General features: G+C 35.9%; 1 protein-coding gene and 1 pseudogene across 1 annotated transcript in view; one reads left to right on the top strand and one right to left on the bottom strand.

Moving 5' to 3' along the window:
* Positions 1 to 27,764, top strand: part of DCHS2 (dachsous cadherin-related 2) — a 182,420-nt gene that overhangs the window by 76,851 nt on the left and 77,805 nt on the right. Inside the window, exons 2-3 of the mRNA XM_023530163.1 lie at positions 11,787 to 11,978; positions 21,076 to 21,307. Of these exons, the coding sequence (XP_023385931.1) occupies positions 11,787 to 11,978; positions 21,076 to 21,307 (424 nt within the window). The remainder of the gene's footprint in view (positions 1 to 11,786; positions 11,979 to 21,075; positions 21,308 to 27,764) is intronic.
* Positions 3,672 to 3,790, bottom strand: LOC111739174 (annotated as a pseudogene).

The following is a 27,764-nucleotide window of genomic DNA, read 5'->3' on the forward strand; positions in this document are numbered from 1 at the left end:
TCCTCAACATCCATACTAAAAATAAGGGGGTTCGTGGCTCTTAGGAAAGAATTAGGCAGGAAAGTTAGGGGGTTTCAGGTCTGCCTGCAAAGATACTGAGGTCATCCTATCCTAGAAAAGGTTCGCTCTAATCCACCCACAATTAAGCAAACCAGAAGGCATTTTTAGGCTAAAAGTAACTTCCACAAAGACACAAGTAAGCAGAGAATTAGGTGCCAGTTTATGTCAATCACTCGCACCTACTCAGTGAACACCCCAACGACCTTCAACTCACCTGAGCCTCATTATACCATCATTATAATATGATGCATATGCCCAGAAATTTATTATAACAGACTGAATTCTGGGAACAAACATGCGCAGAAAGCAAATGATGAACCATTGAGTCCTGTCAATCTTAGTTGTTAATTAAGGAAGCCCACTCTAAGTAACCACCCACAGCAAATGGGGATAAAAACTACAAAGGCTTTGTTACCAGGTCTTTTGAGCCACACTTCTCTTGCTCAGGCCGCTTCCATGTCTGGAAGTGGACTTTCTCTTCTAATGAAGCTTTTCTTTTCTGCTGTACTTCGGTGTCTTGCTCGATTCCTTGTTCGAGACATCAAGAACCTGGACAATGTGCTGGGAGAGGACCCCCACTCTCCAGTAACAGACTTAACCTCACTTGGCCTTCCACAATTCATCTTTTCACTAGGATTTTTCAAACTCATGCCCCTGCTCCCCCTCCCCACCCCTTGATTTTAGAGTGCACCTGTTTGTGTTTATCTGTGGGAGTATGCCTTTCCACTGGGAAGACCCCTGGGCATAAATTTAGGGGATCTCTTTGTTTTACACAACATACACAGGAGAAATACAACTAAAAGATAAAAGTCACATGGTTCTAATTTATGATATTCATTCCCAAAAGAGAATGAGATGCTTAAACATAAATCCTTTTTTAAAAAAATTCAAAAACCAGCTGCCCTTTCTAGACTTCGCAGGCCTTTCAGGGTGTCCTTTGTGGGTGAAGTGGGGAGAGGGTGGCCTTTAAAAATCACACAATATGGAAGATTACATATATATAAAATCACACAATATGGAAGATTATATATATATATAATAATACAGAATACATAATAGATTATCAAAAGAACCAGACTCCATAGAAAACACTACTTATAAAAACATATCATTTAAAAAGTGCATGTTTGCCATGAGTGCATCCCAAGAGAGAACACCTGTTAGGAGTTTGGGGTATATTCTTCAGATCTTTGTTTTCTCTGGAAATAGTAACATTTATGTAACTCTGCACGATAATCTTCTATCTTGAGTTAGGAAACTGGTTAAAAGGAAATGAGCCTTGCCTTTCAGTGACCCAGTGGGGCCACGTGGTCCATTGCCGTCATCGCCTATTGTTCACGTTGAAGGAGGACAGGTGTGTGGGTGCTGGCAGAGAAAATCATATCTGATTTTCTTCCTCTGCTGGGGAACACACAGGTGGAGCCCCAAAACATGTAGAGTCACCTTTGTGTTCTAGATTCTTGCACACATATGGTGGCTAGAGGGTTGTGAAGTCAGGTGTGGGGCTGCTAGCCTAGCTGTCCATTTTCCTTGGCTTCCGGACTGGGCTGCAGTCCCGTTTGCATGTGGCCCCTCTTTTGAAGAGGCGTTCCTTTACCTCAGTCTGTCAGTCTTTCGAACTCTTCTTCTGTTCTTCAGCACCTTATCTCCTTGCAAACCCAGCCCGAGGAATTCTCTGATCTGCCCTTGAAGAAGGGATGAATTGCCTCTGAAGAAGGGATGAATCTAGTCCTGAGGTGGAGGTGAGGGAGAAGGCTTTCATTTGGTCTGGACAGCTGTGGAATACCCAAGAGGGGTGTTCAGACATCTCTCACGGTGGGAGTTCATCCCTCCCTCGCCTACCTACCACAGTATCCTTGCATCTCCAGGATCATTAGAAAAGCCATTCTCTTCCTTTATTCTGTGATGCCCTAGACTCAAAAGCAGTAGGACCATCGCACCACATGGTATCATTTCTTTAATTCAAAAGTGGGACCTTACTGGATCTATAAATTTTTACAACTTTTACTCTTAATATATTTTACTTATTTTTCTATGTGTGTATATGCGGATCTGCTTTATTCTTTTTAATAAATGCATGCTATTCCACTGTGTAGCTTTGAAATTAACCAACTCCATTTTTTTGATGGACTTCTTGTATCGTTTTCAATTTTTTACTGTAAATTGGGTATATCTTCAATATTCACTGGGCGTGATAGCATTTTTTATTTTTCCCAATCATTTTTTATTTTCCCAAGGTAAAAATAATATTAAACAATAATAAAAAAATATTGGATCAGAGCTTATTTAATTATTTTCGAAGTCGAGTATTTTTGTAGATGTTCATTGGCCTGTATTTAACTCACTTGATCTTTCGGCATCATTCTGTAACTTCTACTTCTAAGGTAAGGGACATAGTCTAATAACTATTTCGCTAGACATTTTTTTCTTGTGGAGAAAGTTTAGAAGAGTAACTCAGGTTTTTGACTTGAGTCACAGAGTAGATGGAGATACCATTTGATTGGAAAAGACTGAGAGAGAAGTGACTTCGGGTAGTGGATGGAAAGAAATTGAAATTTCTATTTTGGACATGTTGAATGTGAGATGCCATGAACCATGACTAGTGGGCTGATCATGGAGGTACTGCCATATGTGAGTCTGGAACACAAGGAAAGGGTTCATGCTAGAGATATGAAATTGGAGTTGTCTTAATAGGAGAAATTTAGTCATGAGACTGGATGAGATTACCAAAGCAAGGATTCCAGAAAGAGAAAAGGAGACAGCTTAAAAATACTGATGTTTATGTATATGAGGCATATTTAAAAATAAATTGCATTGTGAGATCCTTGAAGTAGGAAGAAATAATAGAAATAGGGCATCAGCTTTTATAATCCATTTCTTCTGTCAAATCTCCTATAAGGCTCATACTGGCCAAAGAATTTATGTCTGAGCTTCAGAAAAATAAAATCTTGGAGGAAATGTTTAGTTAAGACCCTGTCACGAATTTGGCATTTAGAGATTTATGATATTAGACATTGTGAATATCTCTGATAATCATATAGTGTTTATAATACAAGTTCATTTTTGGATACACAAAAGGTTTTTGATCATGTAAGTCTTTGTATTTCCAGATACCTGTAAGAATACTATGAAAACATTTAATTAAAGATTGATTTGTTTTTGAAAGACCACATTTTATTAGTTTGGTGATGAAGAGTAGTACAAAGTAGCTGTAAATGATGGTTGTCTTGAACAGTTAAGGGAGTTATATTGTGATATTGTTTGTGAAAATAATACAGAATACAAATTAGATGATCAGAAGAACCAGAGCTAATAGAATTTTACTCTTATTACTCTAACACTATTAATGTCAATAATAAATGATTAGAAAGAGACTGAAACTCATGCAGTTATAATTTCTAAAATGACATCATTGTTTTTCATGTGTAACTGAAAGTTAAAGATGATGTGAGTATATTTTAGGCTGCTGTGTATGTGTGTTTGTGTATGAATTACTTATCATATTAAAGTGAATTGATTTTTTTTTTTTTTTTTAGGCAAGGCAACTCTTGGTTGACCTCACAGACTGCAAGGACCTTGTCAGCTTACAATTCCTTATTTTTTATTTTTTATGCCTATAGCACCTGGTCTTCCTAGGTGGTCTCCCATCCAAGTACTAACCAGGCCCAACCCTACTTAGCTTCTGAGATTAGACTGGATCGGGCTTGTTCAAGGTGGCATGGCTGTAGACAAAAGTGAATTGATTTTTGAATCAATTGAGTCAGCCGGTTTACTTAAAATTGCTACCAGAATTTCTATCTGTTCTTTTGCCATAGATTATTAAGACTATCGGCAGTCTAAAATACTTAAATCAAAGACAAGCATGATTTTTAAAGTACCAATGGATCAGCTACTGGCAACCTAATTTTTATACCATAAATATCAGTTAATTATTCTTTTAAAGATGGCTCTCTTACCTGGGAAGGAAGATTTGACCTCGTCGAAACAGAGCCATTGGTGGAGAAGCACTGGAAGAGCTTCATGGGCTGTGGGGTGGGTGACTCGGTTCCTCTAACTTTAACATCCTTTGATCCCTTTTAGTAAAGGTACATTGGAGGGTTTTGGGGGGTTTAGTTTTGTTTGATTTGAGTGTTTGTGTATTTGTATGTGTTTAATTATAGGGTCATGGGATCTTCATAAAAGAGTCCTCCTCTCCCTTCTCCTCCTCCTCCTTCGCCCTCTTTGAGTTTAGCTTTCCTATAGAAATAGAATATGGAGGCAGCAATGAATGGAGAATAAACTCGCCTCTAAATCCAACTCAAATACAGTATCTCAAAAGAGCCCCTGATACACATTAGACTGGAGTCACTTCAATATGACAAATATTTATATCATCCAGTTTTCAAATCTATAAAATGGTAATAAGAATTCTTTCCTCGAATAACTAAAAATTTTAAGTCAAATGAAAATACATTTCTAGGTATTTTACTCTTTTTGATTTAATTGTGAATAGGATTGTTTTCTTAATATCTCCTTCTGATAGTCTGATAGTTCATTATTATTTATAGAAATGCATATAATTTTTGTATATTGATTTTGTATCTTGAAACTTTACTGTATTTGTTGATTAGTTCTAATAGTTTTTTCTGTGGAGTCTTTAGTATTTTCTACATATAGTATCATGCTATCTGCAGTTAGAGACAGCTTTGTTTCTTTCTGATTTTGATGCTTTTTATTTCTTTTTTTTCTTAAATGCTCTGTCTTGAACTTTCAATACTATGTTAGATAAAAGTGTGGAGTAGGCATCCTTGTCTCATTCCTGATCTTAGAAAAAAGCTTTCAGCTTTTCATCATTTAGTTCGATGTTTGCTGACGGCTTGATATATATGACTTTTGTTGAGGTACATTCCCTATACGCCTATGTTGTTGAGAGTTTTTACGATAAATGAATGTTGAATTTTGTCAAATGCTTTTTTCTGCATCTACTGAGATGATCATATGATTTTTATCCTTTGTTCTGTTAATGTCACATTGATTGATTAGTGGATGATTAGTGAGTGGTTCACATCCTTGTATCCCAGGAATAAATCCCACTTCATCATGATAGTATCATCTTTTTAATGAATTGTTGAATTTGGTTTGCTAATATTTTGTTGAGGACTTTTGCATCTGTGTTCATAAGGGATATTGTAATATGATGTGTAATATTCTTATAGTGTCCTTGCCTGGTTTTGGAATCAGGATAATGCTGGTCTCATAAAATGAGTTTGGAAGTGTTCCCATCTCTGGCTTATTTCTTTTTAATTTTTATTTTATTTGTTGGATATTTTTTGTATAAATGGGATATTTTATATAGTTGCCTTTCTTTTTTATTAGACATGTGTCTTAAAATATCTAGTTTTCATGGTGACATCAAATTCTTCTCTTATGGATGAATTACATAAAATTCACTTAACTCTTAGTGTTGGACATTTGGTTTCTTGAATAAATAATGATATATTATGTATATGTTTTTCATACGAATAGCTGTCTACATATATTCCTAGAAATATGCTAATTGGGTCAAAAGGGATGCATGCATTTTTAGGTTTGGGAGAATGTTTACCATTTGTATATAGTAAAAGCAAAGTTATTTTCCAGATAGACTTTAAAAATGAATGCATATTTATTTCATCCTTGCCATCACTTAATATGTTATTTAATGGCTGCCAACTTACTATTATTTTAATAGTTCCCAAATTGCTATTTATTTAATGGTCGCCAATTATTTTAATGGTTGCTAATTTCAATGGTTGCCAATATTTGAAAAATATTATTTCTTTTTTCAATTATTTGATTACTAGTGAAGTCAAATATCTTAAATATATTTATTCTTCTATGAATTGTTTATATCCTTTGCTTGTTTTTCTTTTGTGTTACAAAATCAATATATTTTTATTTTTAAAGACCTATGTTCATATTAAGAACATTAACTTTTTTTATATGTGTTGTAGATATCATACCTAATTTGCCTTTAAATATTTTTGTATATGGTGTTTTTGACATAGTAGAGTTTTAAATAATTATGCAGTCATTGTATTAATTTTTTTCTTTGTGATTCTTGTTCATCTGTTTTAGTTTTGTAATTCCTTTTTGCTTTGAAATTTCTTTTCAATATAAGAATCAGCCAATTATTCCTATATATATTCGTTGTGCTTTAAATAATTTTATTATTTATATTTAGCATGTCGCGTAGAACTTATTTTGGTGTGAGGTTAATATCAAACTTGATTTTTTCTTCATATACTCTGCCAATTTTTTCTAGCAATTTATGTGGATAAATCCACATTTCTCAATGGGTTATGATGTTTCCTTTATAATATACAAAAAATTTAGATTTGCCAGCATCTGTTTCAGGTCTTGCTTTTTGTGTTCAATCTGCCTACCAATTCTATTTTTAGATTATACTGTTTTAATTGTTTATTTTGTAATACCACATAAGACAAGTTACCTCCTTATCCCCACCCATTGGTCTCCTTTGCAAAATTTCCTTTGGCTGCTGCTTTTTTTGGAGATGGTGGGGCAATACATAGTAGGATTATTTGTGTCCTAATCCCATTCTTCAATTAAAGCAATAAAAACATGTTATCAGAACAGTAACTTTTTTTTTTACCGTTACTTCAGAGTATATAATCAATTTATTTGCCTAACAGTTCTATCAGTTTCCCTGAAATTATATTTTAAAAGGTGGAAATAAAAGTTTTTTTTCCCAATTTCTGAATAGTTCCACATGCCCTAAGACAACTTTTCCCCCCTTTTCTTTTGCCAGTTCTCTGATGATATAGCTTGGTTAATAGGTGTGTTTTAGGAATAAAAAAATTATTAGTCAATGAGTGTTTAATGGGTGTTTTGAAATATCTTGTTCTTTTGTTGTTGTTTAGTTTTTATTTCACAATCATAAACTTGACTCTATAATCCAGCAAGACTTGGAGGAGGATAAGGAAAATATAGAACTCAAACAAGTGTAGCAAGAGCTCAAAGATTACAGGATATTGCAAGCAGACAAGGCTGAGGGGTGTTCTCCTGAGGTACAGAAGGAATGGTCTGATGGTTAAGATAAAATGCAAGTCAGATTTATTAGAGTTGTCCACAGTGGGCAATGTCCACTATGGGCCATGAGTGTGGATTGAAATGAGAAATGGTCCAATGACTGAGCTCTAGGGCGCTGTAGTATTCAAAGCCAGAAAACTGAAGGGAGTTAGTAAGCTGTAGGAGGCGGAGGAGTGTCAGAGTGTGGTGTCTGATGAAGTGTTTCAATGAGAAGAAGATGGTTAATTGTGTGAGATGTGGCTGAACGCTGTAGAAAATAAGGCCCCAGACTTGATTATTAGACTTAGTAAGATATAGGTCATTGGTAAACTTGCTAAAATTGTGTTCAGAGAGTGGCATACTTGCATATGGAGACCATCTATTAGGACAAGTTGGTCCCAATGCTAAATCCAGTTTCCACTGAAATATTTTAATCATGTTTTAGCTGCAGGATCATTGGTTGGCCACGTGCTTCAAATGTAAAACTATTTTGTGATTTGTTTTTTTTTTCTTCTTTCTGTTTAAAGTTCTATGTGTAAGATTGTTGTATCAATAACTTTGTTTCTTCAAACAAACTGTTCTATGCTCATGGATATCACATATAATTTTGGAAATTATTGTAAGAAAAAATTAAAATGAATTATTTAATTTAAACTTTTATTTAAAGTGCAGACATTTTTTCTAGGACTTTTTTGTTTGGTCATTTTTTTTTTTTTTTGATTGGGCGCTGAGGCTTTTCTATACATGTCATTTAATTAAATGATATGACTGACAATATATCACCCTATCACTTTGGGTTAACTTTTGGGTTTTTGGGTGCTGATGTGATTGGCTGGGCAAGTGACCTCCAACAAAGCTGCCCAGTTATTGAAGATCAGACCTTCCAAAATGGGCCAGGGCAGTGGTGGTGGCGGGGCTATGCTCGTGAGGGGGACGCAGATAGATCCATTCCACTGTGGAACGTGTGAACATTTTTTCAAGAGTCAGTGTTCTCAATTTGTCTTCTGTCTCTATGACACGTTCATGTGGAGAAATCCTTATCCAGATGTTAAAGGAATATTTTTCATTTAACACTTAAGGAAGTGGTAAAAATTCTTTAAATTTCAGAAAACTAATGATGGAATTAGGGAAATACTAATATCATATTAATATTTTGCATTTTTATAATGTCTCCATTAAATTTGTGAAAGATCAGGCTAAAGGAGACCAGTTCTGAGTTGAAATTAACTTAAAAGTAAAATCATCAAATTTATCTCAGTCTAAAACATAAACTGAGATCGAGGTGAGGAACACAGGGAAGGCACTGAGTGCTGAAATGTGATTCTTTGAGTAGATACAAGGAAAAACCCGCCCGAGATCTCCTCTAGATCCCTACTTTAGCACCATAAGATTGTGATAGTAGACTGACTAGCTAATTCTCTGATTCTTTGATTTAAGCAGCTATCTCAGAAGAAAGGGCCTACTGAGCTTATTTACTAATTAGGATTTTCTCTTGAAGATCTGACAAAGCCATTTCCACTTCCTATTATTTAAATTGCCTACATTTATGTGTAAGTCAGTGGATATTGGGAAATTTAGACCTCATAGAGATGCCAAATTAATTGTAGTCGTTCAAGACCAAATATTAAAAGATGGAATATGTTGTTCTGGAGTACTAGGTCAAAATTTTTAGGGAGTTGAGGAAAAACAGGGAGGAATACATTCTTATTTTATGATTCTGAAACTCTGAATGTGAACTGCTAACATAAATTGAGATCAGACTCATATCCCACTTTGACTCCTTATATTTTGCTTTGCCAAAAGTCCAGATGAGAAAAAGGTTTTGAAAGTGGAAATAAGGAAACTTGTTTTATATAAGCTAAATTACTTGTTAATATGTGCCATTAAAGGCTGAGAATGAGTTTTAGAATTCAAAGTTCATTGTATTTATCTTCTAGTCAAGCCAAAGTTATTGAGAATACCATATGGTCTTAGAAGATATATTTGGTGTCTTTGGGAACTTGAGGCTACTAAATTATTAACAGCTGCCAGAATGGAATAGACCAAATGTACTTGGAATTTAGTTCTTTGTAGTGGGGAAGTTTGTGGGTTTCCTGGTTCAGCCCATCTGATGAGAAGAATAGCTCACAAACATGTTAGCTAGTTGCACAGGATAAAATTTTGCCAGAGAATATAAGATAGATGAGAGTAAAGATAAACTTAAAAGACCGTGTCATTAGTTGAAAAAAAATTAAAGACAATTAAAGAGGGAAATAATATTGCCAGTGGTTAAGAGGTTCCTCAGGTGAAGAGGGTCCTGTTGGCATTTTGGGTCAGAGAATTGTTTGTTGTGGGGTCTGTCCCGTGCATTGTAGGGTGTTTAGCAGCATGTATGGCTTCAACCCTCTAGATGCCAGCAGTGCCCTCTCCACAGCTGTGACAATCAAAAATGTCCCCAGGCATTGCCAAATGTCTGTGTGAAGACAAACTTGCCCCTAATTGAGGACCATTTGGCTAGACTACACAAATAGCCCCAAAAGTCACATTCCAGTTATATTCTCAAGGTAAAATAGGATGAAGGATCCAGCTTATTGAGAACTTCAGTTGAACATATTATTGGTTTGGGGCTTCATTTGAGAAGCATAATAAGTGTAAATGAGTACAGTAGAAATACTAATAATGTAGGTGATTGACTGTCTTCTATTTTGCCTTCCTCCTAAAAGCCTTACAGAAATACGTAGAACTGCCCCAACTAAATCCGTAGTAGGATCACACTGGGGAGTCTTCTCTGGGTATGACTTTTCACTTGCTTAAATTTTACTTCATATGTGGAGACCTACATAATCTTACATGCTTGTCTCCATATAAAGATATAAAGGCACTAGTGGCAGAGATAATTTGTATTCACCAAATGTCTTCGCGATCTACATTTTCCAGTCTCTAAGTTAGGTTGGGGCCATGTAACTAGTTCTGTCCAGTGAAATATGAGCTGAACTTAACTTCTGGGTTAAGAAAGTTAAAAATAAGAGTGTCTCTTCCGCTCTCTGTTCCTCTATTATAGTGACTTCGGAGGCCTCACCCATACGTGTCCTATGATCCAGAGAAATAGCTGCTCCTTCCTTTAATTTTATGTGTTCTTTATTCTCTTTTCATGGGATGTCTGTTAGTTGGATGTTGGACTCTCTGAATCAATCTACTTAACTCTCTTTTATTTCCAATTGTCATCACTCTATCTATTTTTCTACTTTTTGGAACTCAGTTGGAATTTGACCACATGGAATAGAAGGTTCAACTTAAGAATCCAGAGCACAGGCTTTACTGCCAATTACCTTTCTTCATGTTAATGATCTTCTAGTGAGAAAGCCATGTGCACTTGAAGGAAACAGTTACTTGGAGCGGTGTTACACACCGTCTAAGAAATTATGCACTGGAAGAAGGTCAGGGGATTTGGAGAGTTGGGGGGATACTTTTTCAGTAAATAAAAAATGAACTGAGAAGGGGTAAGACTTGAGAGGCAAGGTAGTGTGATCACTAAGAGCACGTCCTCTGCTGTCCAACTGCCCACATTTGAATCTTGATTTTGGCACTTTTTAGCTCTGTGATCTTTGGTAAGTTACTGACTTTTCTATCTGTAAAATGGAGTTCATTATAGGTTATAAGTATGTATGTTAAGCAATTAAGGTAGTACCTGTTCTATAGCATATAGTGTATTTTTATTTCTTCCTTTTTTTTTTGGATGATCTTCCCTTAAAGTACTTCTTTTATTGTAAGTGCTATTTAGATGTTTGCTCTTACTATTAACTGGGTTACAAATCAAGAGAATTATACTGAGCCTGTGAGTTCCAAACTATTTTAGATTCTATATGGCTTATTATATTTCTCACTGTATACTCCCACAATTAGTATAAATAAGTTAAGTGCTTTCACAATTCCAGTTGCTTCATCTTTTCTACCAGGCACAGTAACACGCTAACATATTTATGGCCAAACGTATTTATGGCTGAAGAGAAAGCTGCCCTTTCCTCTGGGCAGTTATTGGTCCATGGCAGTGTGCCTATTTTGGCGAGTAGAACACTGGTTGGATATTATCCCAATGCACCTTCTGGGCCAGGGGCCTCCATGTGGTACTCAATCACTTCTGAAAGGAAATCTGGCTCGAGAAGTTCAAACCTCATGCTCCAGGGTGATTTTCATCAGTCGGATTGGATTACTAGTAATTGTGCCACTTATGGCCTTGGTTTCTCTGCCCATCCCTTGTTGCTCAGAAAGGTGTGGGGGGAGTGTTGAACCCATCGCATGAAGGCTTTAGCTATGAGAGGGAATCCGTAGATATGTTGTCAAGCTGTCAGCATGTGGATGTTTTTAAACCCCTAAGATTGGATAAGATCACTTAGATATAGTGAGAAAAATAAGAAAACCAAAGGACTGAGGGCTGAGCCCCAAGGAACCCAAACCTCTAGAGAGCCCATGAAAGTATAGGAACGGGCAAAACAGACTGAAAAAGAGAACTCGCAAGAGGAGGAGAAAAGTGAGGGAGATTTGTCATAGAAAGTAAGAAGAGAGAGAGAAAAACAAAGCCTACACTGTGTGAACAGCTACAGCGGGTACTTGGTTGTGCAAATAATGATGGCAATTCATGACCAACTGAAAAGTGATGCTAGCACTTCGACCTCCTCACTGGGCAACCTCCTGTCTCGTAGGTAAAAGCCTCTGACGCAGATGCAGGACTCAATGGCTTGATCGAGTATTCTCTTTACGACGGATTCCAAAGCTACGGAGCACCCCAGGCCTTCCAGATCGACCCACGTGATGGCCAAATCTGTGTTTCTCAAGATATCGACAGGGAAAAGGATCCAGACACTTATGATCTCTTGGTGAAAGCTAGGGATGGGGTAAGTCTTTATGTATAAAATTTTAAACAGAATTAAAAGCGAATCATCATATATACGGTAGAGAGTACCAATGATTGTCAATCAACAATTGGCCAATATTGTTTCATAAATCACTACCCCCTTTCCTTTGTAGGGAAATTTTGAAGCAAATACCACACATTATATCATTCCATTCATAAATAGTTCAATAATATTTCTAACAGATTATGACTTTTAAAAAACATGACCACAATAAATTAACAATAATATCTAATATTCATTCCATTAAAAAATTTACGAATTATCTAAAAATGTCTTTTAATAGCTGGCTTATTTGAATCAAGATCCAAATAAGTCCACAAATTGATTTGATTGCTATATTCCTTAAGTTTCAATTTATAATAGTCAGCCACTGCCCTCCCCCACCGTTTTCTCATAGGATATTTATTTTTGGAGGAAATCAGGTCATTTGCCCTGTAAATTTGCTACATTCTGAATGTGGCTGATTGCATCCTTGGAATTCATTTAATGTGTTCTTTTATCACATTTCCTATAAACCGACATTCAGAGCCAGCGACCTGATTAATTTTTAGTTTATTTAGGTGGTGCTGTGTGTTGCTTATTGCTTCACAAGACACATTTCATTAGGGATTGCAATATGGTGATTTTCGAATTCTATTATTTATTTTGCATTTATTATCTTGAATGTTCAACAAAGGAGAATGTTCTCTTATCAACTATTTTGATTACTCTGAAATATAATTCATACAGAAAAGGCAGGATGATGCTTGATTATTTCTCTTTATTTTATCAGGTTTTAGAATAATGAGCTGGCACATTTACTGTATCCAAAGAATACTGATGATTTTTTTCCTAGTTTTCTTATAAATTCTTGGAATTTAATAGATTTGATCTGTTTCATACATTGCTGAACCTATCCTTTCTGATGTCCATACTGACCCATCTTAGGACAGTGGAGGCACCTTCAATTTGTTTCATGTCTTTTTTTTTTTTTTTCGGCAAACTTTTAAATTGACATGTAGAATGCTTACAGAAAAGTGCACAAGTCATAAGTACAGTTTATTGGATTTTTGCAAAATGAGCACATGCATGGAAGCAGATGAAGAAACATTATTAGCACCCAGAAGCTCCTGTCCTGGCTTCTTGCCGTGACTAACCCTTCCACTCTCTCACCCTTTAAGAGTAATCACTATTGAGACCTAACACCAAACATTATTTGCCTATTTTTAAACTGCCAGTAAATTGATTCATACAGTATGTGTTTTTATTGTTTCTTTTGCTGAACGTCATTTGGGATAATCATTCATGCTGTTGTGTGTAGTTCACTCATTCTCATTGGTTTATAATGATAATTTTAAAATCTATTCTATAATTGATGGTATCCATTTTAGGCAATTACAAATAGTGCTTCTATTCACGGTCTCATAAATGTAATTTGGTGAACAAATGTAAGCATTTATATTGAGTATATATTTAGGAGTGGAGTTGCTAGGTCATCAGAAAGCCAAACAACTTTTCAAAATGGTTGTACCAGCATTTGCTCCATGTCTTCTGCAGTGTTTGGTATTTAATGTCTTTATAGCATTCTGATACCTGCATGGTGGTATATCACATTAGGGCTTTACGTTGCATATCCTTGATGACTAATGAATTGAACATGTTTTCATATGTTTATTGGCTATTCGTATAACTTGTTTTGTGAAGTGTCTATTCAATTCTTTACCCATTTTCTATTGTACTATTGGCTTCTTTTTCTTATTGTTTGTATGAATTCTTTATATTTTTCGCATGCAAATCCTTTATTGGACGTATTTATTGCACATACCTTCTCTTGTTCTGTGGCGTGCATTTTCACTTCTCTAATGGCGTATTTTGAGGAACAGAAGTTCTTGATTCTGATAAAGCTCAGTTTATCAATTTGTCTCCCTTTACAACTAGTAGTTTTTCTGCTCCTTTAAGAAGTATCTGTTTGCCTTAGGGACATGAGGTATTCTCTTATGTTTTGTTACAAAAACTTTATTGTTTTACGTTTTACACTCATGTTTTCAATCAAGTGGGGGAAAAGGTTTATTTAATTTTTTTTTCAGTATAGATATTCAGTTGATCCAGCACTATTTACTGAAATGATAATTCTTTCCTCATTGCACCGGTGTCACTTTTGTCATGAATCATGTGACTATATGTGTGTGTCTGTTTCTGGACACCCTATTTTTGTCCTATTTATCTAACTGCACTAGCTCTACATTCTCTTTTAATTATTTTAGCTTTGTATTAGGTCACGATATATGTATTCTTTTAGCTTTGTTCTTCATTTTAAAAATTTTCTTGGCTATTCCTGACCATTTACATTTCCAGATACATTTTAGAAACAGTTCGTCCAATTTCCAATTATATTACAGCAACGATAGCCTACTATACACATTGTTATGCACTTTTACTTTTTCACTAAGTCTATTTTAGAGACTTTCCTTGTTTCTTTTTGATCCGCTTACTTACTTCTCCCTTGTGTAGACAGGTACTGCTAACACATTTCTGGTCTAATCTTTCTCTTTTGAAATTAGTGGGAGAATCTACCTACTTAAGTCATGAATTGCTGGAGACAAAATGAGTCTAAATATATTTATTATAAGTAAATGTGAAAAAGTAACACGATCTTTTGGGCTAGATTTTATCAACCCCTGACTATGTGGTTTCAGGAATCTTTTTTTCATGTAAGAAAAAAAATGTAGGAAACAAAAGCGGGAGTAAACAGAGGAGTTTAGATTAATTCAAATCTATGAGATTATTTAAAGCTCAATATATGCACACGCAAATGTTTATCCATGGCTTCAGAAATATATTCTTAATAGATTTTGAGGCAATTGTAAAAGGCCATCTTAGAATTGAATAACCAGTTTGATCCAATCCTGTGGTAGTCAAACATCTGTTGCTAATTAGTTGGTTTCAGATGATTTTGTAAAAATGTATGTAGAAATTATCTTAATAGAAATAAGATCATTTGATGCCAGAAACTTTTTTTTTTTACTGCCAAAAAGCAGTGCATTAATTAGGAGCATTGGCAGTGGAATTTTAAAAAATCAAGCCAGATATTTAATTTAAGCCTCCTTGTTTACTTCTGTCTGTTTCCATACTGTACCTACTCCACAGACTTACTCTATGAAAATGCTTTCTTTTCCTCGCAGCTTACCAGTATCTTTGGCAATATTCAAGTGCATCTTTAACCACACCATCTCTCCACAAACCTTTCCCAGGTTGAACAAAAGGGTATGAATTCTTTTCCTGCCAGCCAAATGTATTTTATTTTCAAGATATTTAGAAAGTATTTATAGACTATGTGGTAGGTTTTGATAATTTTTAGAAATCAAAGAAGAGACAGTCTCCAGGTTGATAATTTCCATGGTCTGAATATTTATGTTCTTCCAATTCATATGTTGAAAACCTAATACCCAAGGTGATGGCATTAGGAGGTGGGGCCTTTGAAAGTTGATTAGGTAATGAGGGTGGAGCCCTCACGAAAGATGGTGATCTTATAAAAGAGACCCCAGAGAGCTTAGTCTCTATATCATCTGAGGGCACAGCCAGAATTTGACAGCCTCTAGGCCTTCACCAGAATCTGGCCATGATGGTACCTTGATCTTGGACTTCTAGCCTCCAGAACTGTGAGAAATAAATTTCTATTGTTTATAAATTTCCCAGCCTATGGTATTTTGTTATAGTAGCCTGAATGGACTAAGGCAATGATGTGCGTGAATCAGAATCAGGATATTCTTTTGTAAAAAATCTTTGTTTCGTAGAAGAAAAATCCTCTAACAAAGCACAACATATTCTAGTTTTGTTAGAACAGAGGCATCCTTCCTGTAGGTAGTTCATATTCAAGGTCTCATCCTCTATTTGGCTCATCTCATCCTAAGCCCTGCCCTACCCCCAAATAATAGGTTTTTAACAACTTCCTAACCATCTTGTTTGGACCTAAAACTGTTTCCAGTGTTCCTTGTGTTTGCCCTAGGATGTATGAGAGCAAGCAGCGTGTGTGTGTGTGTGTGTGCGCGCGCACGTATGTTTGAGATCCAGTGTGCAGTGTTTATTCTGTTGCCTGCATAATATTTATAAATTTCTTCTATGATGAACTGTACATTTCTACAGAGTGAAGTCTTCATCTGTCAATCATTCTGTGCAGTATCTACCAGTAGCATATGTTCCTAATCAAAAAGGTTGGCAAAGATGAAGATAACAATGTTGTTAATGATGGGTAGTCTGTTCTCTAAATAGTCTAGACTGAATCGGAAGAATAAACGAACTCAGACAAGATACTTTAGGTTCAAGATGTTGGATTCCAAGCCATGATAAATTTATTTAAAACAATGAACTTCACTTTGACAAAAGACCTTTAATTTTATAGAATAACTTTGACAGTTTGTGTTTTCCCTCTTATCCTTTCTCTTTCTAATATATATGTCTTGAAAGCTCTTTGTAAGAAAATTGGCGAGAACCCATTTGTTGGTGGTTACTAAGATATTTGTCTGTCGATAGAAGAATTTTTTCTTATAAAATATCTAGATGTTCTGAGCCTCTTTTCTATTTATTGTGATGACTGTCAATATTTTTAAAAATTCAATCACTTCAATTTTACTGATATTACTTCTGAAATAACCTATTTTGCTAGTACTGTTGCTGCTATTTGTCTCATCCATAGAAGCCATGAAGATGCTATAAAATTACATAATGGAAACGAATAATTGGATTACATTGAAAATTAGGTGGTTTTTCACAGTAAAGCTCTATAATTTAATTATTTCATGCTTTTATCTAATTCCTGTTTCCTTTTTCTATTCATTTTCACCAAATGAATGTTTCTCTTTTGATGTGTATATTTATTAATATTCTATCCTTATTTTTTGTGACATCCTGAATTTCATAGCTTCAATGTGTCTGAGATAAAGCTATTTCATCTCTATCTCACCACTCCAGGCTTAGGGCAGGACTGTGTCAAACTAGCAATATAGAAAATAAATTGATTTAGCCCTTCACTATTATATGTATTCATGATAAAAGTTGGTTATTGAATCCGTGCTACACAGTTCGTGTGAAAAGTAGATAGAGCTCTAGAAGCAAACTTGCTTGGTAAAAGGGCATTTTTTCTCCCCCCCTGCTTTATTGAGTTATAATTAATAAATAAAAATTGTATATATTCAAAGTGTACAGCCTGATGTTTTGCTTATATGTATACATTGTGAAATGATCACCACAGTCAAGATAATTAACACATCCATCAGCTCATATAGTGAGTGAGTGGTAAGAACACTTAAGATCTACATTCAGCAAATTTCAAGTATGCAGTGTATTACTAACTATAATCTCCATGCTGGACTCTAGTTCTTCAGAACCCAGTCATCCTATGTAACTGGGATTTAGGGCAGATTATATTATCTTACTTTCCAAAATGTATTCACGTACTTATTCCTATCTTATATTTCATTGATCAACACCCTCACCCCAGTTTCAGGAATAAGCCTTTGATCAGTTAGTTGTCCCATAATTTTTAGCTAAGTCGAACCATGTCTTAAACCGATTTTCTACGATTCTTTAATATACTATCAAGACTAATCACAAAATGTCTTAAATACCACTTTACCATCGACAGGAGCTAGGGGAAATATTTGATACAGAAGAAATGGAAGCAAAGAAAGGAAATTATTTGATTGGCTATAGCTTAAGCAGTTAGACTCTCATTCTGTTCACTGTCTTTGAGATTTTTGTTATCTGCCTGTAAACTTGATTAGATCCTGAGTTCTTCTGGTTTTCTCAAATATGTGGCTATGACTCTCCAAAGCAACATTTCCAATTTCCTCTCACTCTTCTGATTTGGAGTCACTAAGAACAAAGAATGCCCTTGAACCTTGTTAGGAAGGAAACATAACAAGTCCTTCTCACTGCTCGCTCACCTGGCAGCCATACTTCAGGGTCCACCTGTTTTGCATGAAAAGGGCTGCTCCAGACTCTCAGAACTGCACACCAGCTGGAGATCTAAATCTTATTTGCTTTTGAGGACCAATATCAAGGATCCCTTCAGCATTGAGATTTCCTATGTTCACTGCTCATAGTTCATGTTGGCTTCTGAATAATAAAGATCCACAATCCTTTATCTGTAGTTCTGAAATCCCAAAGCTCTGGAAAACTGGAAAGTTTTAAAAACTCATTTGGTGAGAAACCTGACTTGAACTGACATGAGGCTATTCGTGTTTCTTTCTTTCTTTTTTTTAATCCCTCTAAAGGAGTCTCTTTTTTCATTTTGCTGCAGAATATTAAGTGCTCGATTATGGTGTGCCACTCCAAATCTTAGTAGGCATATGCACAATATTACCTTTATAAAACTTGGAAAATTCCAGATTCCAGGACAAATCGATCTGGCTCCAAGTATTTGGGGTAAAGAACCTGTAAAATCTTAGAATGGATGTTGATTAATCATTATAAATGCTTTCATGCATATTATAGCCCTGCTTCCAACAACAGGCCTGCCAAGTGAGCAGTTAGCTCTGCTTTACAGAAGAGGTAGCTTGAACACAGGGACATTCTGACTTTCTCGAGGCTCTGGTCCCAGATGTGGTCAGGGCCAGACATTAGTCCCAGATCTTTTGATTCAAGATTGTTCCACTGTACCACAAACCCAGTTGTATAGTGTCAGTTTCATAAATTATAAGTCCCTTGCAACAGGGACTCTGTCTTCCTTTTTCCTCTAAGACTAGTCTGTGGTTGGCATTGCCCCTAGCATAGTCTTTAAACAAGTCTTTCGTGAAAAGTAGAATTGATACCATAGCAATACTTAGAGAAATCTAATTTAGAATAAGTCAGCAGGGGCTTTGGGGACAGATGCATCTCTGTTCTAGCTGTAGATCTGCTATTTACAGTCTTGTTTACCTTAGATGAGTCACTTAACTTCTCTTTGTTTTGTTTTTCTTATTTGTTAAAATGGGGGAAACCATAAAAATCTGAAAAAGGGAGATTATAACAATTGAAGGAGAAAATATATGTAAAGCACACTTAATGCACATTCACAAATGGTTGTTATAAGAGGAAAGTACTCCCATTCAATAAATTCACCAGATACAAACTGATTCATAAAAAAGGAAGACCGAGATCTGTAATACTTTTCCTGCAAAAAAATTCATTGTTCTGTGACAATACCCTTTTCACTCTGTCCATGTAACATTTTACCTGTTTCTGGTAGCATTGCCTGATTTAGGATCTTCACAAACAGCTTAGGAATTAACATCTTTGTTCTCAAAGATCTTAAGGTAGAGCCACATCCGTTTCTTTACCTCTTCTCCACTTTCTTATTACTTCCCTTATCTGCTTTTTCAGTCCCTCCTCAGACCTAAGTGAGTTCTTGAACTTGAGGAGAAATCTAAAAAGAAGGGGAAAAGAGAAGAAAAAGGAAAGCAAAACCGAGAAAGAATGAGTTTAGAGAAACAGCAGGGCCTATGTCACAATGGTGTACAGTATTTTCTATCTGCTTATATTCAGTGTGCAGTCCACTCCACCTGGGGACCTACAGGTCATTTAGGTTTGCTGAAGATGGAAAGCCGGTCTGCATTTTAAGCATACAGGCTAGACAGAACTGCCATTGTTTTTATTTCTCTTATGTTAATTCGTATCTGACATGGCCCTGACACTCTGTTCAACTGAGAACAAGGAAAATCACACTATTTCTAAAGATGTATTTTCTGATTTGTTTTTAGTCCCCCATGTCTCAGGTCTGTGGGACCTCAGAGCGTGTGAGCCATTTCTGGATTTGTCAGTAACCTCATCCCAAGCAACACTCTTGCTCGCCCTCCCTCACCCTCACACGTGCTCTCTGCAGATCTGCACAGCGGCAGTCCTCCCTTTGCGCTCTGCCGAGCCTAGCCTTCTTCTCCATGGTCTTTCTTCTTTGTCTTTGCTCAGTGCCTCCCTGCCATAGTAGAAATTTTTTTTTTTTTTTAAAGAGAGAGACAGCCAGAGAAGGGGGAGGATAAGTGAGTGAGAAAACCCAGGCTGTGTGACTTACCAAGGATTTTTGTCAAAGATGAAAGTATCAAAATGTACCAGATACAAACGGAAAGTGGTGCTTTAAAGTAGGACCATATGTTTTACTTTAGAAAAGTAAAAATTACAGTGGATTTTCTTCTATTGTATTTCCTCCCCCCACCTTGTTTTGAGATGGAGATGACACAAAATAAACAGTATGGGATCGACTTCTTACTACTTTATGCACTATATTACTTTTCTAAAACTTAAAAAATTTAGAATGCCAAAACAAATCTAGCTCCAAATATTTACCATCTACTCCAGAGTTGATGATTCTAAATAGCCTCCTAATTGGTCTCCCTCCTCCCACCTTATGCTCTTCAGTATGTTCTGAGCACTGCAGTCTGAGTAACAGTGAAAAATCTAAGTTAAATGATGATACTCCTCTGCTCAAAACCCTCCAACGGGTCAGAGCCATGGTCCTTTCAGAGGCCCATGGAGTCCTCCAGGACCTGCTTCTGCCTCTCTGACATCACTCCACGCTGTCCCCTGAACAGGCCTGGGATGCACGCTGCACTCCTGCCTCAGGACCTTTGCACTAACTCTCTCCGCCTTCTCTTATGCTTTTCCTCCAGATAACTGAAGTCTGGCTCCCTCATGTAGGTCAGTCTCTCCTCAAATGGGCCTTCTGAGTGAGGCTTTCACGGATGATCTTTTCTCAAACTGCATCCTCCACCAATACTCCCTTATCCCTCCTTATTGGGAGTTAAAAATTATCCTGGGGATAATTGTAATTTTTTTTTCTCTTTGACCATCAAGACAACTTTCTTTGGATATCTTTGGCCCATGCTCTGAAATTAGTGCATAATAGAAGCTTTAAGTGGTAATCTCATGCACATTTAAGAATCAGTGCTAAAGTATATATACCGTGCTATTACACATGATTTCGTCTCGGAGTTAAAAGTAGAATTTATGCATATATAGTTGTCGTGTTGTTGTTGTTGTTTCAAAAGTCTATTCTAGGATCTTTGTCAGTTATTCTGTGTCCCAGCGTTCAGGAGAGATCCATTTGTAATCACTTCTTCATCAACAGGGTGGACTAAGCGCCCAAGCTTTTGTTCGTGTGGAACTGGAGGATGTGAATGATAATGAACCCGTGTTTAACCCGTCCACCTACGCGACGACCATTAGTGGCCAGACCCAGTCGGGAACCGAGATCGTCCATGTTCTTGCCACTGACAGGGATTCTGGGATACATGGAACGGTGACTTACGAGCTCCTCCCCAGCGACCTGTCATCCCTTTTTACCATCGACTCTCCCACAGGTATGTGCTTTTGGAACAGTTTTCCTCTGAAATCAACAGCTTTTGCAAAACAGCCAGAAAATTAGCAAAAGTGCTTTTTTTCATTAATAGGGATGTTGCAAAGCTCACTTCCCCTTCCGGAAGGTGGCAAGGCTGGGCTGTGTAGTGAGGTCAGACCTAGACCCCAGTCCCGGCTGACATCCTGCTAGTCTTATTGTCTTTATTGGCCTTGGTCTCCTTACCTTAAAAGTAGTGCTAATAATTCCCATGTTGCAAAGCTTTTGTGAGGATTAAGGGCAGTAAATTTTGTGAAACAGCTGGCCAATTTTGCATATGTCCCCCCATTTGTATGCTCGTGCCATGTAAGGATGACTGGCATCATTTCAGTGTACTAATAGGTCCTGTGAGTGCAAAGAGCATTGTGCGGACATCTCTTTCTTATACTGGGCCTGACATCCCCTTAATCTCTTTGGGTCTTAGTTTCCTTGTTTTTAAGGTAATATCTAAAGTTTCTTCTAGTACTTAAATATGATGGTTGTGTGTCTGCCAAAGAAGTCCAGTGAGCGAACGGAGTCTTTCAGAAATAATCAGTATTTAAGAGGTTACTCTCCCCTTCCAATTGGTTCACTGCTAACAAAATAATGTTTGAAGTATTTTATTATAATAAAACATAAAATTTCAAGTGTATAAAATCACATTATAATACTTTTGAGATTTTAGATATATTCTAGCCCAAGAATGAACCTGGAAAAAAGGAAAAACAATTTTTTCTTTTACATGTCTTCTTTAAAGTTTTTGTAAAATTTTATTTTATTGCAGTACAACACTTAACATGAGATTTGCTCTCTTAACAAATTTTTAAGTGTTCTATACTTTATTGTTGGCTTAGGTACAATGTTGTACAGTAGATCTCTAGAGCATATTCATCTTGCTTAACTGAAATTTCATTCCCATTATTTAGCAACTCCCCATTTCTCCCTCCACCTCCACTCCTGGCGACCACTATTCCACGATTTGATTTTATGAGTTTGACTACCTTAGGTACCTCATGTAAGCGAAATAATTCAGTATTCATCTTCCTGTTACTGGCTTATTTCATTTAACATAATGTCCTCCAGGTTCATCCGTGTTGTCGCATATGACAATATTTTCTTCCTTTTAAAGGCTAAACAATATTTCATTATATGTATGTGCCATGTTTCCTCTACCCAGTCATCCATTGATAGATATTTAGATTGCTTCGACAACTTGACTATTGTGAATAATGCTTCAGTGGACACGGGAGTGCAGATAACTCTTCTAGATTACATTTCTTCTTAAAGCATCTGATCTGAGCATGGGCAGAATGTATTTCTATCGTGATGATGATAACATCAGGTGTCATGCTAGGCATGTTCTGTACATTGCCCTGTTGGATCTTTATAAAACCCTTTGCAGCAACCATATTCATTAGAGACAAAGAGTAATTTACAGAGGACAGCTAATCTACCAAGTTAGTTTGCCTTCTCACCCAGCCCTGTTAGGTGGAGAGTCACTGCCTCCTAGAAAATGTGCTTCATCTGGAGTGTGTGACTGGCTGGGGGATTAATTGTTTACAGTGGCAGTATTTATAAGGCAAAACTTTCCTTGCTCAAAATAATCTACTGATGTGGCCCCTTTAACATTTAAAAGATCAGAAGAAAATACTTTCTTAGGAAATTAGTTTGCTTATCTTGGCCTTTTTAAAATTCCTCCAAAATGAGGACTTCAACTGCTTGTCAAAATGTCAGACCCTCTAGGGTACTAGCATTGCCAAAATTATGTAGGTCAGCCAGTAATCAGGGCACAAGATCGAAAAGCATTTAGCAGATTATTTTTAAAAGGCATCAACACGCTCATCATCTAGTTTCCCCTGGAAGATCTTGAAGAATGAGCCATACAGTGTTCTGTTTTTAGAAGAGACCTCTGTTGCCATGCTGGCTTCAGTCAGCCACAGGCTTCTTCTATTCCTGGCGCTGAGTGTAAGACAAATGCCATTGTTAATCATGGAGAATGCTTTATGTGAGTCATTATCTAGGGAAGGATCATGGTATTTTTTTTTTTTTAAAGCAGAGACCAATTTCGTAATGGAACTAGCCTCGGGTTATTGCTGGCCAATGCATATATTATTTTTATGTCTGTGCATTTAGGTTGAAGACATTTCTTAGTCTAACAATACTTAAAATTTGGTTGCACGTAATCACAACTCATGAGAAATTCATGAGGGCTAGTAACGCTTTAACCTTTAGAGGAGACTTGAACAACATCATGACTAGCTGTGAGAAAAAGGTTATCTAGTGAACAGGCAGTCTCCAGTTTGAACAGTTGAGTTCAGGCTCATTTGTTGGTTGATTGCAACTTTAACCACAATTTTCCGTATTGTAAATAATGGTTAGGCTTGCAGGCCATGCCATAAAAGCTAATTTAGCTGTCGATGTTCTCAAAGAATAGAACAAGGAGCAGCACTTGAGTATAGTTTTCCTCTTCTGGATTTGTGTTTTTCTTGTAACCTAGAAAAAGCTGAGTTTTGTTGCTTCTCCGAGAAGGCCTGTCTCTACAGAGACTGCCAATGTAAATAGTCTCAAGAAATTGCCTTTATCCATGTATATTTGTGGAATAAAAGAACAAATGACATTTAGAAATAATCGAAAAGTGATTTAAATCCTTATTACATTCTCTTAAATTGCAAGGGAGTGTCACTGATAACACAGGGTAAAACTCTTTCCCCATTGTAGCGCGACAGGTGATGCTGTGGCCTACCCCCACTTTTCCTCGAAACTACCCCAAACTATCTCATTCTCTCTCCAGCTTGTTTGTACTGGCTGGCACTTATCTAGATTGATATACTTAATATATATAAACAAATGTGCATATTTATATGTAGTTATATAATTATATAGATTGTAGTTTTTATATAATTGACTAGTGTATAGTTTTATGGTTCTATATAGTTTATATTGTATAAGGAGAATATCGAGAACTGATGAGCAAATTTCTACATTGTTACTTCTTCCCAAGTTACTCTAAAATTCTCTCTTAGAGACATTAATTAATTCGCCCACTGATTCTTTTGTCCTTTCATTTTGATGCTTTCTGTATCGGACATGGTATTCTATGAGCTTATATACTTTGTGTTATAAGCTCATGTTTTCCTGACGACAAGAGATTTTACATTGACTTATTTGTGCCACAACCAAGACTCATGCATTAAAAATAGAGCTCTCTGACTCACTGTGTTCATCTGGTAAGAAAAATGTTTTGGAGAAAAGTGGAAGGGGGTGTGGCAATGTCATGGTTGTTTTCTCTTGTGGGTTTATCTTCCTGGTCTGTTTCTGGTTTTCTAAGTGTGTTGATAGTTCAAAGAACATTTTTGTAAAATGTGTTTAGGCACCAGGAGAGAGATACTGACTTGAGCCTTCATGTCTCTTATTCTCAGTTAGTTGGATTCCTTTGATGTGGGCACAGGGCAGACCACAGTGTTTTGAGTTTTAAAAGAAGGAAACACAGAGGCGTGTTTATTAATAGCTCTTTTTTCATGTATTTTTAATCCCATTTTATGAATTATATGTAGATTTTTTTTTCCGGCATTGTTTGAGGTATTCTCTTTAGTAGCATGAAAAGAACAGTCCTTTAGTTTTTGTGTTCGTATTATTTAGTCGTTTTAACACTGAAACAAACAATACTTCCAATTCAGATTATTTTAAGGTGACAGAGATTGCAAGCATTTGTACTAGTCATTTATTATTGCTCAACTACTTTTTTTTTATTAGAAATTAACTTTTGGTTAGGTTCTTGTGGTTTACCTCTTTTAACAGAAGTGAGTTAACATAAAGAAAAGTTAATACAAGTTCTTAAAAGAATGTTAACTTGTCTATTTGAGGCAGAAAATGGAAGACAAATTCATTCTTTCAATATGGATTTATTCAATGCACATTTATTTGTGTACCACGCATTGTTATAAGTGTATGGGATGCATCAGTGAATAAAACAGACAAAAATTCCTGCTGTTGTACATCTTACAATAAAAGTTTTTTGTAAGTTGCCTTGCCTATTGTCTGTTCTATATTTAGTTGTGAAGTACACAAAATCTAAGTTTAGCTCTACAGAAGAACAAGTAATTAAAAGGGTAACTGAGTGAGTTAAACTGCCCACAGGGGCAGCTATGCCTTCAGGTTTAGCTGTAATCTTTTGTTTGTACGGATGTGTGGATTTTAAAGTGGACTATACATAATGTAGCACAGACTCTTTTTATTTCAAGGGCAGATTCTTTTCTAATGTTAGTTTTATGCTCAGATTTCATACCATGTAATGATTCTCATAATTCTTCATGATCGCCACTTTCTTACATTCAGAACATTCTGATATGTAGTTAATAAATTAATACCATGTGAGCCGACTGACACCAAAAAAATTCTTTCTTTTACTTGCAAGAAAGAGATTGAAATTAATCACAAGCGCCTAATCAGTTTATGTCGGTTTCATAGGAAACAAAAGCATGTTAGAGAATTTTCTCATTCGTTTTTTCAGTATAAGATCATAGACTCTGGGAGACGGAAGGGACCTTACAATTCAGGTCTCTCATTTAGTAGAGGTAGAAATTGAGGCAGAAAGAGATTCAGTGACTTGCCTAAAGGTGCACAGTTGGTAAATTGCAGACTTGAGCTTAAGCCTGGTCCTAGATCTGTGATCTGTCCCTGTACTGCTCTGTCTCAGACAGTAATAACCTTTCAACATCTTTTCCATATACTGCCTATTTGAGCCTGACATCAACTTATGGGTTAAGCAAGGCAGATGCTTTATGCCCATCTGCAAATTAAGAGACTGAAGACCCTAAGAGTCTTTGTGACTTGCTCAGGGACATAGTAGTAAACCTGACACTCAAAATTACTCCATTTCAAGGCTCTTTCCATTATAATGACTTAAAAAAAAAAATTGAAGACAAAGTTAAGTTAAATAAATGTTCCATTGATTTCAACTAAGTAATATAGAAAAATGATCTCTCATTGTGACTTCCTATATAAGCTTATTTGAAATACCAAATTATCTGTTGATTTATTTACTCTTTTCCAGTGAATAAATAAATTGGGTGAATTCTTCCAAAATGAATAAATTAGTCTTAAAAATTGTTTTAGTTGTCAATATCAGATAGAATTTTGAATCCATTCGATTCCTTTCAGACACTGCAACTTAGTTACCCAGATTTGTGTGCATGAAAAATAGCGTAATGTCATATATTTGATGAATAAGTGACTGTATTCTCATAAACTGAATATAGGAGGGATATCATAAATATCAATAACCAGTAAGAAATTGGTATTGATATCCCATAGTTTTGATCTGTCTCTTGTTTTGAGAAAACCACCCTTATAGACTCCATGTGTGGGGAAGGTCATGATTTTGTGCTCATTTTTGTTCTTAATTATCTCATAGCTTACAATTTTAGTAATGACTTACAGATTATTTTCTAACTATAAATTACCATCTTGGTTAAGAATAGCCCTTTTGCGGGAGGTTTAATTAGTAGAAGAACATGATTTTATATACATATTAAATTTCAATTAAGAGAAGACCTTTGTTTTTAAGTTCTTTTATTAGTCTATTGATTAAAATAAATTTCATCCCAGCAGTGTCCTCTTTTAAATAAAAAGTGACGGGATAAAGAGAATAGATAAACATTATTGTACATTATAATTGGTATATGTAAATCCACGTACTCAGTAATCAAAACATAAAATAATCAGTGCTCTGTAAATGAATCAGTGTGTGTTTTAAAATAAAGTTTGTCCCTGAACTGGTGGTTAATGATAAAAAATAATCACTGTACTTTAAAGTAGTAAAGTAAAGTATCATAAATTTTAAGCTGACAATATATAGGCAAAGAGAGCTATTCATTTTATTCATTATTTTATTCTTTATTAAGTATATATAAATATGCATATTTAGATGTAACATTATATTATATTTTTAATGTTACATATTTAGATGTAACGTTAGTTATATTTTCTGGCCCCTCAACTTTTACTAGATAGCTAAGTTTATTTAATAGTGTTGGATTCAAGTAAATATGTTTTCTAGCTTCTCTTTATCAAAAACAAACAAACAAACAATGTTTTGAAACATCCAATATATAGGACAAGGACAAACTTAACCCTAATACTCCCTTCTTCTAAGTGGTGAAGGTTCAAAGAAACTTGCTGGTTTCTTCCTGGTCAGAAATTGTTTCACCATATAAAATTGGCTTTGAAGGCCAACTAAAATAGTCATTGACTCAGAGGTAAAATTTATATATATAGGGATAAAATGGACCATGTTCAAATATAAAAAGACAGATTTGGTCATTGCACTCCCCTGCTTAAAATCTTTAATGACTTCATACGGCTCTCTGGCTGAAGACGAAATCCCTGTTATGGTAACGCAGGCCCTCATGACCTGCCTGCCGTCCTCTGTGGCCTCAGCTCCA

The sequence above is a fragment of the Pteropus vampyrus genome, unplaced genomic scaffold (genome assembly GCF_000151845.1).
Source record: "Pteropus vampyrus isolate Shadow unplaced genomic scaffold, Pvam_2.0 Scaffold47, whole genome shotgun sequence".
In the NCBI taxonomy this organism is placed as follows: domain Eukaryota; kingdom Metazoa; phylum Chordata; class Mammalia; order Chiroptera; family Pteropodidae; genus Pteropus; species Pteropus vampyrus.